Below are 15,602 nucleotides of genomic sequence, written 5' to 3' on the forward strand. Positions count from 1 at the left end.
GACAGTGAAGCCACAGTGTCTGGGGGCTGGAAGGTTCTCTGGGCACGGACCTCTAGCACTTGATGGAGCGGAACTCGTCACATTAGGTGAAGCAGAGTGAGTAGAACTCAAGCTTGAGGTAGACGGGCTTGGCTGGAAATACAGAGAGCTGTGGTTATACACTGACATTCGAAACAAAGCCATCAGCATTTATTTTCTTCAAACTATCAAGACCAAAAAAGAAAAAAAACCTAAAAACCCACAAAAGGCCACACAGATATAGAAAAATCTTGCTACTGCAAACCAGCAATGAGGTCTGCCTAAAGAATTGACCAAGCACCTGAGATTGGCACTACCGCCATTACTTTCATCATCATCATCATCATCATCATCATCATTATTATTATTATTATTTTGCATTACTTTTAGCTCTGTTCAATCACTCTGCACCAGTCAGGAGCTCTCCCTGATCAAAGCAAGCAAAAACACTCCCAATAACCGGTACATAAACAGGGGAGGGTTTCTAAAAGGCAAACAGCGTAACCTCTTCAAAACTTCAAAATGTTGTTCAAAGTCTGCACTGGGAAATAAATACATGCTTGTGAGCGCTTTCCAAAGATAGTGCTAGAAAAAAAAAATCCAGCTTTGTTTTACTGAAGTATCCTGTATGCCATATTAGCATTTCTAAATAAAATGTTGCTTTACAAGAGTTTAGTCTTGGCTCTGAAATATTTTAAATCTACACATTTTCTTTTATAAAGTTTTATCACAGAATATTTTCTGTAATGTTAAGTAGAGAAAATCCTACACTAGGCCCGGAAGCCACATCCTCTGAAAGAGCCTCTTGGCAAAGGGTGTGGCAACGTTTTCCAAGACTCCAGGAGCCAGGAAACAAAGGCCCACCAAGGCCAGGTATGAAGCTAATCCTGCACAGTGTGCCTGGGCTTCTCCATTGCTTGCCCATGTCTTCCTAAAGCAATGGGCAGCTTGGAGAGATCCATCCTTGTGGACTCCAGAAAGCAATGATAAGAGAGTTTAAAGGTCTGTCCTTAAGTCAAGGTCTTGCTGGAAAGTCTGCTCAAGAGCACGGCGGAATGAATGGCACTCGCGACGGAGACAGAAAGGGGATGGAGACAAGCAGACAAGAAGCTGACGGACTACCTGCATGTTAAAGACTTCATCAGAGCTTTCAGACTGGCCCGTGATATTGCTTACTTCGGCGGAAGCTTGTGAGGACAGGGAGGAGGAGGAATACCGGTTCACAGCTGGGTAACTTAATGGGCTGTTGGGGAGGGGGAGGGGAATAAGTCATTAACACAGTGGCATAATTGTATTTTGTCACATGCTGGCATGGTATAAAACCAAAGATTAAAAAAAAAAAGACAGATATATCCCATTCTGTTGTCTCCTGTTTGCCTCCATACACTCTGATGTTTGTTTATTTCTCGTGCTGTTGTTTCGCCCGTGGCAGATGTCTGCAGCTGCCTCGCGGGTTAATTATTTCATTAGGAAATAGCGTATTTGACAAATTACGCCATAAAGAATGAGGACCATTCCAGATCATCTTGTGGGGATGCCAAATTGCAAGGTAATTTGGAATATGACTTACCTGCGTCTAGAAATTACCCTGGTACCATCTGGGCTCATGGAGGCAGGTGCTGAGTTTCTACACACGCGGGGGCTTCCATTAGGAAAATGGATGGGGCTGGCTTGGATACAAGCAGAGAACTCCTAGAGATGTGGTAAAGAAGGCAGTTTATCACCACAATGATGAGGGAAAACCAATTTGTGAGATACTTTAATAGACTAGATACACACCCTCAATGTCATGAAATCTTCACACGGGGACCTATTACAGATTCCAGCTTTACTGAGCCTTCCCACACTTAACAATTTTGTTTTCCTAAAGGGTAAGCAGGGCAAATAGCAGACAGTGCCATTTTAATATCGAAGGCTCCCTGGTAAATGCTGCAGTGTGGCAGAAAACCCGAAAGATGTCACTATTGGATACTTAATCCTCTCTCTGGCCAAAAAAAGAAAAAGAAAAAGAAAAAACAAAGCCGTAACAGCAGTGAACCTGCCCCACCATGGCCACTCAGCACACTTACCTGTACCCCGAAGCTTGACTTCATCACAAAGAACTGGTCCACCAGCTTTTTGTGAAGGGGCCTCATGTCCTGAGGTACAAACTTCTCATGCACAGCCAAACCGAATTCCAGAATCTGTGCCTTGATAAGTAACACAAGGAAAAAAAAAAAAGGTGACTACTTCTCATCAGTGCCTGCTGGGGAGCGAACACTGAACTTGGCAACTCTGCGTGCGTTATTCTTAATCTTCTGCATCTGACAAGACAAGAACGAGAGCTGCTCTGCAAGTGAGGACGCCGAGGCTCGAACAAGCCCTGTGGCGCAGAAGACAGATGGGACTCGGGCCTGGTTCATTTCTCCAAACTCCGCCTTTCTCCAGGCTTCTTCCATGTGTATTTTAGGTCTTTAGTGTAAACCCTACTTAACCACTGTGACCTTGGCTCCTTCCAACCCTTGCCAGGATGGGGCAAGGAATGTCACAGACGCTGCTTCCACTTTGAAAGGTCTCTTGCAGGGACCTCTTTTCCTGGTCACTTCTCTCTGACGTTACCATCCTCTCGTCCATCACGTTCGGCTATAGCAGTGGCTCTGCTCCTTGCTCTTGTTTAAAAATGTTACTCTTCTTCCAAAAAAATATTTTTGTTGATATGTTTGTAAGCAGACAGAAATAGAGAGACGGGACACAGGCAGAAGAATGGGCATGCCAGGGCCTCCAGCCACTGCAGATGAATTCTAGACACGCATGCCACCTTGGGCATCTGGTTTTATGTGGGTACAGGGGAATCGAACTCAGGTCATTAGGTTTTGCAGGCAAGTGCCTTAATGGTTGAGCAATCTCTGCAGCCCTAAAAATATTGTTCGTGTTCACTCATTCCACTCTGAGAAGAGGGAAGATCCTACTTGAAGTAAAGCTTTCTGCTTTGAGGATTCCAAAGAAAATGAACAAGCAACTTTCCTATACTCACGTCTCTACAATGTGTAGTTCCTTGGATTTGAACAGCAGCCATAATCTACATTTTATCAAACTCTGCTGTGGTTTGGATGCAAACATTCCTATACCCTCAGGTATTTTTGATTATGATTACACTTCCTACTTAAGTCTCCAGAAGGCACAGCCCTGCTGGAGTAGGTGTGTGTCGCTGGGGGCAGACCGTGACTCCAGCTCTAGGTGCTGTTTCGACTCAGCTTGCTGGTGCTGTCCCTCCGCCATGGACGCTTGGCGAAATGAGCCAGCTCCTTCCGCCATAGTGACGTTTCCCTTGGAATCTGTAAGCCTGAAATCAACCCTCTCCTCCCGTCTGCTGCTTCTGGCTGGGTGTTTGTCCCAGTACCCAGAAGGGTACTACGTCTGTAATCTGTGGTGAAAGTAAATAACACAATCTATATAAGCTCTTGTATCTTTGCATCTGGTGAAGATTCTAGGTAAAAAGCTCAGGATCCAATCAAACGCTAGGGAGCGTCCAGCGCCTTTCCTAAGGAGGTGGCGCTACGGCAGCTCCCGCTGTTGACACATACGTCTGCAGCATGTTCCCATGATGGGGAAGGTTCCCTGACATGTGTAGGTGGACACACAGAGGTGGCATATATGAAGCATGAAGGGACAGGTGGGCCTCTGGGGTGAAGGGATGGGAGGGATGTAGTACATAAGACCGTCAGAGCGGCCAAGCTTCTCCATTTTAAACACTAGCTGTTAGGCCAAATCACTTTTACTCAGACAGTGATGCAAGCTGTAAAGCAGCTTCTAGCACGGGGATTAGGATGCTCATTGTGGACAGTCCCTGCCTGGAGATCGGGCAGAAGCAGGACAAGGAGGAAAAACAGGTGTGCTTCGTGGCAGGCTGGCCAGCTGGCAAAGCCCAGGGCTCCCCTAGCGCTTTGCTGGGCTTCCGGACTGCCCTAGGCTAGGCCAAAAGGGCCATGATTTAATTTTTCGCTCAGTCTTAGAAGCAGGTGTGGCTGTCTGAATGTATGGCCCCATAGATTCAGGTGTATTAAAATTTAGCCCCTGGCAGATAGATCCCTGCTACAGGGTGCACATCACTGGGACAGATCGTGGAGTCAAGTCCTAAGGTGTGTAAAGAACAGCTGGAGCTCTGGTAGCTCATGCTTGTTGGTGTTTGCTGGTGTTGACTTCTCTGTCTCTGTCTCTCTCTCTCCTCCCTCTCTCTCTCTGTGGTGATGCATGCTGGAGTGAGCCAGTGTCTTATGACATGATAGACCTTCCCCTGGACTCTGTAAGCCTGAAATAAGCCCCTTCCTCCCACAAGATGCTTCTGATCCAAAGTTTGTCAAGAGGCTAAGTGGCACAAGTAGGCTATTGAGAAGATAGTGGCCATGGGCAGCGATCTGCAGGGACCAGGCAGCTGGACATGGCTGCCAAGAGCCACTCTTCAGACAACGGGCATGTATCTCTGTGCACATAAGTCCGTGCCCACTAGACAGAGGTCTGGAAATGTTGGTGCCTCCCCAGCCTAGCCTCCTGGACTGATGGTCACACAGAGGTGATGTGGTCATATGACAGTCATTTGGAACAACTGTTTGATAACACAGACCTCATTTTCATAAGGTCCCAGGAGCACAGAAAGTGGGGGGGGGGGGAATAAAGGCGCTCTGGTTTTATTTTCTTGACAAGATTACTGGTTCTGTGTCACTGTTTTTTACTGTAGGAAAAGAATTCAGTAAGGCTGAATACAGTAGATAGAATCAAAAACAAACTGCTTCCAACAGATGTTGCCTTGACAAAAGGCATTATTTAAAAAAAAATCAACAAAGGTTACAATCACTTTGCAATCTTAAGTATTAGATAACCTGCATCTACCTCCCACCCATGTTCACACTAAGAAGCTTATTTTGTTTTCTTGTAGGTCAAAGTCATATAATTCCTCTCCTTTTTTTCCCCCAGTGTGGTACAACTGACTCTATCCACGCCACTTCTCTCTCCCAGGTGTCAGATTGTGTGGACTGGGCCTACAACGTATGCACCAAACCCGCATTAATCTCATTACTTTCTGGTCAAACAGAGATGCTTTCTGTACCAACTTGGTATTAAGTAGGAAGAGATGCTTTGTTACACATCTTCTACTTTTTAATGGAACAAAGTGTCCTTATTTGCGATGTAATCCAAGTTTCCCAGGCTGTGTCCCGTCTCAGGGGTTAGCAAGCCGTCTCCAGGGCCCCATCAACAACAGGCCACCACTCCAGTTCTTGGTGTGTGACGCACCAATCAATAAAAGCAAACTATGTTTCAGAGCTGGGAAGATGGCTCAGAGGTTGCTTGCTTGCAGAACTTGATGACCTGGGTTTGGTTCCCCAGCACCCACAAAAAGCCAGATGCACAAGATGGATGCCACCTGTGTCTGCAGTTTGTTTGCAGTGGTACTAGGCCTTGGCACACCTATTCTTCCCCCACCTCCCACGCTCTGTCCTTGCAAATACGTAAATGAAAATATTTTTAAAATAAGCTATGCTTCTTTGAAGCAGAAAACGATGAGATCTACCCCGGTTTGTCCGTAATATACAATCTCCAGGCTTGATTTGCAAAATGAAACATAAACTCAAGTGATTTCCTGCTTCCTTATTATAGTGCTTGAGTAGCAACCTCATTGGCTCATGTGCTTATTCACTGGTTTTGAGGAGGCTGAGTTAATTTGAGCACACAGTTTTGAGTGAAGGGCAGGCCTATGGCAAGTCTTTAGGGGGAAAATATTCTAGAGACTCTGTGAAATATTTGTTACAGGAGGCCCCTTATGGTTAAATTTGTTTTTGCATCCCAGTAGGAAGAAAACACAGAAATTTATAAGCTGAGATATAGTACAGGTAAAGTGTTCACCCATGGTTACCACTTCAGTTAGGGCACTTCTGCAAGGCACTGTGCACACTCAAGTTAGGACACTTGTGCAAGGCACTGCGCACACTCAAGTTAGGACAGCAGTGCAGGGCGCTGCGCACGCTCAGTGAGGACACTTGTGCGGGGCGCTGCGCACGCTCAGTGAGGACACTTGTGCGGGGCGCTGCGCACGCTCAGTGAGGACAGCAGTGAAGGGCGCTGCGCATGCTCAGTGAGGACACTTGTGCGGGGCGCTGCGCACGCTCAGTGAGGACAGCAGTGAAGGGCGCTGCGCACGCTCAGTGAGGACACTTGCGCGGGGCGCTGCGCACGCTCAGTGAGGACACTTGCGCAGGGCGCTGCGCACGCTCAGTGAGGACACTTGCGCAGGGTACGGTGTACTGGGGGTCTGGAAAGGAAAGCACACAACCAGGCAGCACAAAGGTGATAACAGCTTCTGCCCCCTTACCTGCTCAAGCATCAGCTCCCTTAGCCGTGCAATCTTCTCCCCGTCTTCGGGGTGACTTAAAATATATTCCTTGACAAAGAATGCCTAGGAAGAGAAGGCACAGTCAGACCACTTCGGGAGTGTTACCACGGAAATGGAAGACACAAGTGTCATTTTTAAAGACCTGGCATCTTTAGGGGGGGAAAAAAAACCGGCATGATGATAAAGCATGTTGGGGACAGATGGAATAATTCATGACTGTGCTTGACTAAGAAGACAACACAGAAAGGACTGTTTAGGGAAAATCAGAGCTTGTCATATCTTTGGCAAAAATAAACAAATAACCAACCCAAGCAGATAAACCAGTGGCATTCTATCTTTAAAACAAATTGCCTTGAGATTTAATGTGAACAAGATGGCAGACTCAACTTTCAGGGTCATTAGATCTTTCTGTATAGAACTAAGGGAGCAGAAGAAAAGTCTAGTTAAAGGGTCATCTAAAAAGGATGAAGACTATGACCATGAACTTAACTAGATATTTGTTAAACAACTCTAACCTCCTTACTACCTTTATGCATCCTAAAACACACATACTCTCTCTCTCTCTCTCTCTAAAAATACCACAATGGAAAAATGGAATGTGTAGACATCAAAAGTGACTATACATTTATCCTATTTCACAGGACTGTGTTTAGCCACAACACCGATAGCTGATATACGCTTATATTTTGAAAATTCCCAAAGCCTAAGGAATCATGATGGGAAGCTTCTTCTGTCCTCACCTCTTGGTACCTGGAAACACCCCCGTTAACAGCAGCGTCTATGACTCCATTCAGGCACATGGTCAGGGGGTTGATATTCTGCATCTGTCTCGTCTGGCACTGGCTGATCAGAGTCTTCAACTGCTGGTTCTTGTTTTCCAACACTTCGATTGCATTTTCCAGAGGACTCATTTCTACCTGAGAAGCAATGAACATAAATATACATTGATTTTTAGTTTTTTGTTTTTCATGTGTGACACTGAAGAAGACAAGATACAACAAAAAGCTAAGAACAAGAAAGCTAAAATAAATTATCCACACACTGAATTATCTGTGCTCCCCAGTGGCTCCCATCAGTATCTCTAACAAGCACTATTCAGAAGACCAGATAAGATGCGGAAGTCAAGTTGCACATGCATCAGTAAGATGTGAAAAGGGCAGGTAACTCTACCTGCTGGTTGAAATGTGGTTTGGACTATCCACAATGGTGTCGTCTATCTTAGCATTACAACAACCCATCTACTCATTAACTATTCAAGCATTAAATTTTGTATTTTCTTTTGAAGGACTAAATACTCAGGGACTCTCAAAACTGTTACCACTCTCTAGATGCAGACAGGCACTGATAGATCCTCTGGTGTTCAGGGGCTTTCAGCCCTGTTGGGGAGAGGGGACATATGCCCACACAGAACAGACGCCATATGCATTTATAGCAATGCCATAAGGTGATGCAGGACGGCACACAGCTGGGAGTTATAGAGAACAAGATAATCATATACACTTCAGGATCCATTTGTTGAGACAGAGCCAAATAGATGCATACTGACTTACTGGCTATAAGGGGGATTTCACTGTGAACATGATCAAAGTTATCTTCAAATGCTGCTCACTGGGACTGGTATTGTCACTGACATTCTCTTCGAATAGAGGTCTGCCAAGTTCTCAGTAATGAAGTAATTTGGCTTAACAGTAAACATAGTTAGACACTGGTTCTTTCAGTTAAAGACACCAATTAGAGTTTGAAAAGCTACTTAGATCATTTTAAACCAATGCTGAAAAAAGACCTAACTGTATCAAAATTAAGAGTGAATATTTATCAGATACTCTACAGAGAAGGAACAGAAGCCAGAACACTGAGAAGATATTTGTAATATATGTAATCATCAATGAGCTCATCCTAAGTCCAGAATATAATAACTCTTCAAAACCAGTAAGGAAAAGACAAACCCACAGAAATAAATGAGATTACACAGCTATTCCACAAACCAGAAATTCAAATGGCTAATACATATATAAAACTCGTCATCTATGTGGAAATATATGAAAAACAGTACCACAGCAACATATTACAAAACACTTCCTAAAACAATAAAAATAAATAGTGAAATAACAAATAAGGGTACAACTTTGGGCAATACAGTCTCAATTCCTGCTTCTGCAAGTAAAATTGGTTCATTCACTTTGGAAAACAACTGAAGATACTCATATACTTTTACATTTATACACACACACACACACACGTTATCATCTATAGCCATTTCTATAGCTCATGGAGTTGGACATATATGCAGAAGTACAACAGGAAATGTATATAAAAAAGTCTCTGTCTCCAAAATCAATGCGTTTACTTACAAGAGAACAGAAGAGCATATTATGATCTGTTTATATAAAGAAGTAATATATGCCAATGAAAAACATACTGGTTATATACAACAGATTGGAAAATATCACAAATAATACTAAGAGAATGAAATAAGTCTTTTTTTTTTTTTTCGTGGTAGGGTCTCGCTCTAGCCCAGGCTGACCTGGAATTTTCTATGGAGTCTCAGGGTGGCCTTGAACTCATGGCAACCCTCCTACCTCTGCCTCCCGAGTGCTGGGATTAAAGGTGTGCACCACCATGTCCGGCTTGCAATAAGTCTTCATAGAGCAAAGACACTGTTACATAAGTTCATAAACCAAGCAAAATGAAGTGACTTGTATAGACAGACATAAATAAATGACAACTAAGCAGGGAGTTGGTACCATATCAGCCAGGATAATAGCTGTAGGGTAGATTGATGAGGCTGTATTTTGGAAGGATACCTATGAAGCCTCTAGCAATGTTTTATTACTTTTCCAGAGTGATAAATGAGTGTTTGTTTGCTAATTGCTTATGATACTAAACCTTTCTTTTTTTAAAAAAATTATTTATTTACTTGACAGAGGGAGAGAAAAAAGATGGGCACACAAATGAACTCCAGATGCAGGTACCACCATGTGCATCTGGCTTACATGGATTCTGGGGAATTGAACCTGGGTCCTTTGGCTTTGTAGGCAAGCGCCTTAACTGCTAAGCCATCTCTTCAGCCCTGAACGTTCTTTTATGTGCATAAGAGCTACACTATCAAGGAAAGTCTAAGATGTCTGAAATACTAAAAGTTTCAAAGTAATTTAAGGACACAGAGTAGAATAGTAGTTACCAAAAGAGGGAAAAATGTTGCAAAAAGATATGGAGTTTCACTTTTATAAGAAGAAAAGGTTGTAGGAATTAGTTACACAACAATTGAAAGGCTGGAGAGATGGCTTAGCAGTTAAGGTACTTGTTTGCAAAGCCAAAGGACCCAGGTTCAACTTCCTAGGACCTATGTAAGCCAGATACACAAGGTGGTGCATGTATTTGGACTTCATTTGTAGCAGCTGGAGACCATGATACTCCTATTCTCTCTCTCTCAAATAAGTAAAAATACAAAAAAAAAAAAAAACGAAAGTTTTTAAATTATTTTTTAATATATATATTTTTAATTTTTTCATTTATTTATTTGAGAGAGAGAGAGAGGAGAAAAGGAGAAAGAAAGAGGCAGATAGAGAATGGGCATGTTAGGGCCTCCAGCCACTGCTAATGAACTCCAGATTTATGCACCCCCTTGTGCATCTGGGGGCTTATGTGGGTCCTGGGGAGTTGAACCTGGGTCCTCTGGCTTTGCATGCAAATACTTTAACTGCTAAGCCATCTCTCCAGCCCCCAAAAGAATTTTTTAAAATTGCAAATAATTAGCATTATTACTGTGTGTCTTGATTATGATAAAATCGAAAGAGAAACCCAGTTTCATTTTTACAAACTCAAGTGCTATTAATCGAATCATTTATCTAAAAGTGACAAAAAACATAGGTGAAAAACAACTTGAGAAAGTATTTCAACATGTGCTTGAGACAAAGTAGTAATGAAGGAGGATAGGAGACAGCTAACTTTAAAAAGGCAGTTTTAGTTAGAGATTGAGACTCAGAGAAGCAAGAGATAGCACTTCACATGTCATCTCACCTTGGCACAAAAACTGCAGAAACGGACCTTAGGTCTGATCAAGACTGATCTATAGTGGCCCCTGATGCTCAGTCTAACCTGCTACCTAGACAGACAGCCCTGGATGGGTGGCTCAGGGATCGGCCCTCCAAACCTACCAACCAATCAGGTTGCTTATAAAGGCTCCTGTCTTCTTCCTGTGACTCTGCCCTGCTCCCCTCAGCCCTGTGGTGTGTTTCTGGCTCTGCCTCTCTTCTCCTGGCCACAGGGATACCCCTGAGTCTGGATTCCCTGTCACCCAGCCTGGCTGGGTGGGGGCTGGGGGTAGCATAAAACTGTGTCTTGGTCTGGGGGAACTGTTTTGCTTGCCTCTACTTTAAAGTTTGGGGTAACTTCTCACTTTTGATTACATGCATGATTTTTCTTTGGTTTCTGAATCCACCATGCACTTGGTTTTCTTACACTCCAGAACTACCACGTGGGTGCCCTCACCAACTCTAGGCTTGCTACCTGTGTAGTTTCACTCCTGAGCTGGAGAAGGGTTTGGAGGCACAGAAAAGAGGTGGCCAAGTTCTCTCTCCTTATCAACTGAACCTTCATGGAGATGAACTAAGAATAACTGTTAGGAGGAAGAGACTTCATCTCTGGCATGCCTTCAGTGGGGAGTTAGCAGAAGAAAGGTCCATGAGAAGTTTATCACTAACTTTCTAGAGTATAAAGTGGATGTTTCCTAAATTATACTTTATAATTTAGACATCATCCCTGTATGAAGGGCCCCATGCTTTATTCAGAGACTTCAACTCTTATTAGAAATTATAATTATTTTATTTATTTATTTATTGGTTTTTTGAGGTAGGGTCTCACTCTAGCTCAGGCTGACCTGGAATTCACTATGTAGTCTCAGGGTGGCCTTGAACTCATGGCGATCCTCCTCCCTCTGCCTCCCGAGTACTGGGCTTAAAGGCATGTGCCACCACACCTGGCTTATTTATTTATTTAGTACAGGGAGAGGGAGGGGGCAGGTATAGCGAGAAAATGGGTGCACCAGGGCATCCTAGCCACAGCAGCACAGCAAACTTTAGACTCCATGTGCCACCTTGTGTATTTGGCTTTATGTAGGTACTGGGGAATTGAACCTGGGTCCTTTGGCTTTGCCAGCAAGCACCTTAACTGTCAAGCCATCTCTCCAGCCCAGAAATTATAATTATTGATGGAGTAGAAGGAATTGGTGGGTGATGCTTGATTCCCATACATCTCTCTGCTTCACCTAAGCAGCTATATTTCCTGGAAATTATTAATAAAGTTTGATGTTGTGAAAGAAAATGGAATCCTATGGCTGACTGGGCAATCTGATCTGTGTTTTAGCCCAGTAATAAAATCCACAGGATATTGTCAAAAAGAAGCCAACTTGGAAAGTTTTTCAATGTACAAAGATGAAATGCTTAAAATGAATAATGAATTTAAGAGGAATAATTTAATACAGTGCTACTACTAATTAAAACAAGAGAGATATGCTTCATTCTATGATCTAGCAATGTTAGTAAAAAATCACAACAAAGTGACCTCCTGGTTACTTTTGTGGGGTGTTAACAGATCAAATTATCAATTTACTCCAAATGAAGGGAAAGAAAAGAACATTATGTGATCTTTCTTATATCTCTGCATGATCAAATATTTGATAATGGAATGTTTCCTTTCTTAATTTTTTAAAGTTTTTTTTTGAGGTAGGGTCTCACTCTAGTCCAGGCTGACCTGAAATTCACTATGGAGTCTCAGGGTGGCCTTAAACTCTGGGCGCTCCTCCTGCCTCTGCTTCCTAAGTGCTGGGATTAAAGGTGTGCACCACCACACCTGGATGAATGTTTCTTTTTATAGAAATACTGTAATGAAGCTGGAAGAAGTCATTCTACATGTAGTTCAATGGGAGAAAGAGATACTACCAGTGAAGATACTCAACAGTGGACACTGCAAGCCTTATAATTGGCCAGCCAGGCCAAATGAGCCAACGGGTGCAAAAGTGGCACTTCTGTCGTGGTGGAAACCAACTGCCCTCCATTTGGACTGGAGGCCCTCTCCATGGGAGGGAATACATCCCTGATACTGAAAACTTCAAACAGGGGTAGTCATGAGCCCTAGGGGTGTAACATCTGCTGACATATGGATAAATGTATGTACTATGCTTATCAAACTGCCCAGTAAGCACTTCTCTTAATATTCATACCCTTATATTAATGCTACTCTCACTTTGGGTAGAGAATCTTCTCTTTGCAGATGGCAGTGACCTTGGGATGACTCAGAAGGTATCATAGTGCTGGAAAGAAGTGACTGCAGTACTGAGTTACATCTCGATCACACCTTCCAAGACTCAGGGTCTAATGCGGAAGAGGTGGCAGAAAGAATGTAAGAGCCAAAGGAAGGGTAGGACACCTTACAATGTGTTCCCTCCAGACATAAAATGGCCTGGATATCCATGACCTCATAGCGCCTGACACTACCTACACAAGACCATCATAAGAGGAGGAAAAGATCATGACATCAAAATAAAAGAGAGACTGAGTGAGATGGGGAGGGGATATGATGGAGAATGGAATTTCAAAGGGGAAAGTGTGGGGGGGAGGGTATTAGCATGGGATATTTTTTATAATCAGGGAAAATGTTAATAAAAATTGAGAAAAAAATAAGAAATGCTATAATGAATAAATAAAGATGGAATGATAACCTGTTACCAACTTTAACCCCTCCCTGAAGATTAATATGTGTGGCAAATTATTATCAATAATTGGTTATCAGTATTCTTGCTAATATCACAAGAAAAGTGAAGACTGGAAGGAGAGGGAGGAGGGAGGAGGACGATCACAACAAGAGCACAGCAGGGGCCGCCGCTGCGGAGTCCCGCAGAAAGAAAACCTTATCAAGCGTCTAGATCCAACTCACAATTCACATGACATGTACGCCACAGAGAGCCATGTTAAATGACTCCCCCCCCCCCCCGCCACTGTCCCCGGCTCAAGACCTAAGGATTTTAATTCAGAATAAACCACCTTGAGGGATCCTCTAGATTGAAAGGGATTTAAGGAACACTGCAAACAACTACGACGTGCAGCCCTTATTTAAATGAAGAGTCAAACAACAGCGTAAAATGCAAATGAAACAGATTCTCGGTGAGAGAACCCTACCTATTTTATGACCGATGAATTACTGTTCTTCTCCTAGATATAGCAATGATATTGAGATTGTGTTGTTTTAAATATGCACATGATGGAATATTTATGAATGAAACTGTGTAATATTTGAGACTTGTTTCAAAAGGACCTGGTGTGAGGACTGCATAGCGGTATGGATAAAGCAAAATTAGTCTTTTTTTCCTAGCTGCTAAAGGCAAGGAGTATGGTAGTTACCTTCTCACTGACACGCCAAAATACTGGGCCAGAAGCAGCTTACGGAAGGAAAGGGTTTATTGTGGCTTATACTTTTGAGGGGAGGATGAGGTATTTTTTTAATTGAGGGGGGGAAGCTTTTAGGGGGATCTTGAAAGCAGAATAAATAAATAAATAACTGAGGAAACAACAGCTAAAACACATCAATGTACTAAAAACCATTACATAAGCCATTAGGGGCATATGAGTTAATAAATAAAAGTTCCCACTTTCGTCTGAAACATTTGACAGCACATTTCACAATTTGGAGTATTTCAGATTTTAGAAAGACAATTCAGGGCACATGTGGTGTATTATATATGCCTCAGCAGGCTCTGGGAGAGTTTCCCTTAATCAAATGCATTGATATTTGTTTGGTGAAACATACAGAACATTCACACCAAATGAAAGACAGCAAATAAATGGCCTTGTAAGAGCTGTGGTATAAGAAATGAGTTCTGCAGCCAAATCTAAGTATCTTATGGTTTTCAGGTTTGGGCCTTTCAGGGATGGAATTTCAGTTCAGTTCTTCATATAATTTATTGAGTGCCTACTAGCCTGTTCCTCCTCCTCAGTAGGTCAGAATCACACCTGTAAACTTGGTAGACAATAGAGCATTCCAGGCAGCAGGAACAAGAGAGCAGCATGAGGCTGCTGAGAGTGGGCTGTCCTCAAGGAACAAAAACAGCCCGGAGTGCGCTGTTCTGACAGGAAATAAGATGATGTGTTCTAATCATGTAGGCAGCTGATGTTTGAAAGGTGGTGCATATTAATTCTTCTTTTTATCACTACTGCCAGCTTGTTACTTTTCATTAGTGATGTGTGTGTGGTTTCAAAGGCGAGGACCATTGGGGAGTCCACCGGATTTAAGGCTCTGGGTGGTATGGATCTGAAAAGGCTCTGAACCATTAACGTAGTATGGATGACTAAGCACATTTCCGTGGGTTGTGCTCATGGCCGCTCCGCAGGGAGTGCAGCTAAAAAGCCTTTCTGAACACCCTGTAGCAGCCTCTCCTCTTCCCTGGAAGGCTGTAGGGCAAACCATATCGACAACAGCTGCTGAGACCCTTGAGTCAGGCTACATCAAAAACCACTGATTCCATCTGATGAATGGGTTTGGTTTGCTTAGGGAGCTGGGTGGTTATTTTGGCAATGAACAGTGAAAACCCTTAGGCTGGGTGTGGTGGCACACACCTTGAATCCTATGTACTTGGGAGGATTACAGTGAGCTTGAGGACAGTCCAGAGATTCTGAGTTCTAAGTTATCTTGGCTAGAGTAAGACCCTGCCTTAAGACAAAACAAACAAACAAACAAAAAAAACCAAACCAAACAACAGGGCTGGAGGGTTAAGGCGCTTGCCTAAGAAGCCAAAGGACCCAGGTTCAATTCCCCAGTACCCACGTAAGCCAGATTCACAAGGTGGCACATGTGTTTGGGATTCGTTTGCAGTGTCTAGAGGCCCTGCGTGCCCATATTCGCTCTATCTCTTTCTATCTCTCAAATAAACAAATAAAATATTTGAACAGAAAAAAAAACCACCCTGAAATAACAAAAAAGTGCAAATCCCATTCATTTATGAATCCTTAGCTTAACTGAGTGCGATTAGCTGATGTGTCAAAGTTGAGATTTCAGATGAGAAAAGCCACGGTGCAAAGACAATCTGCCAGGCAGTGGCAGTGTGTGTTCACCGACGGAGCAGGATGCTCCTTGTGAAGGTTTGGTTCACGCTGTGTTTTCAGAGTTGGCTTGGGGCAATCAATCCAAAGGCCAATCCCAGCACTTGGAAGGCAGAGGTGGAAGGATT

The 15,602-nt window shown here is 43.2% G+C and overlaps 1 protein-coding gene across 5 annotated transcripts in view; it reads right to left on the minus strand.

Moving 5' to 3' along the window:
* Dock4 (dedicator of cytokinesis 4) overlaps positions 1-15,602 on the minus strand; it is a 478,789-nt gene that overhangs the window by 12,251 nt on the left and 450,936 nt on the right. For all 5 annotated transcript variants that reach the window (XM_045135544.1, XM_045135547.1, XM_045135546.1 and 2 more), the window contains 6 exons: positions 7,123-7,299; positions 6,362-6,445; positions 2,088-2,207; positions 1,589-1,710; positions 1,141-1,261; positions 51-132 (listed from right to left, as the gene is read on the minus strand). In XM_045135544.1, the coding sequence (XP_044991479.1) occupies positions 51-132; positions 1,141-1,261; positions 1,589-1,710; positions 2,088-2,207; positions 6,362-6,445; positions 7,123-7,299 (706 nt within the window). The remainder of the gene's footprint in view (positions 1-50; positions 133-1,140; positions 1,262-1,588; positions 1,711-2,087; positions 2,208-6,361; positions 6,446-7,122; positions 7,300-15,602) is intronic.

Source organism: Jaculus jaculus, chromosome 16 (assembly GCF_020740685.1).
Source record: "Jaculus jaculus isolate mJacJac1 chromosome 16, mJacJac1.mat.Y.cur, whole genome shotgun sequence".
Lineage (NCBI taxonomy): Eukaryota > Metazoa > Chordata > Mammalia > Rodentia > Dipodidae > Jaculus > Jaculus jaculus.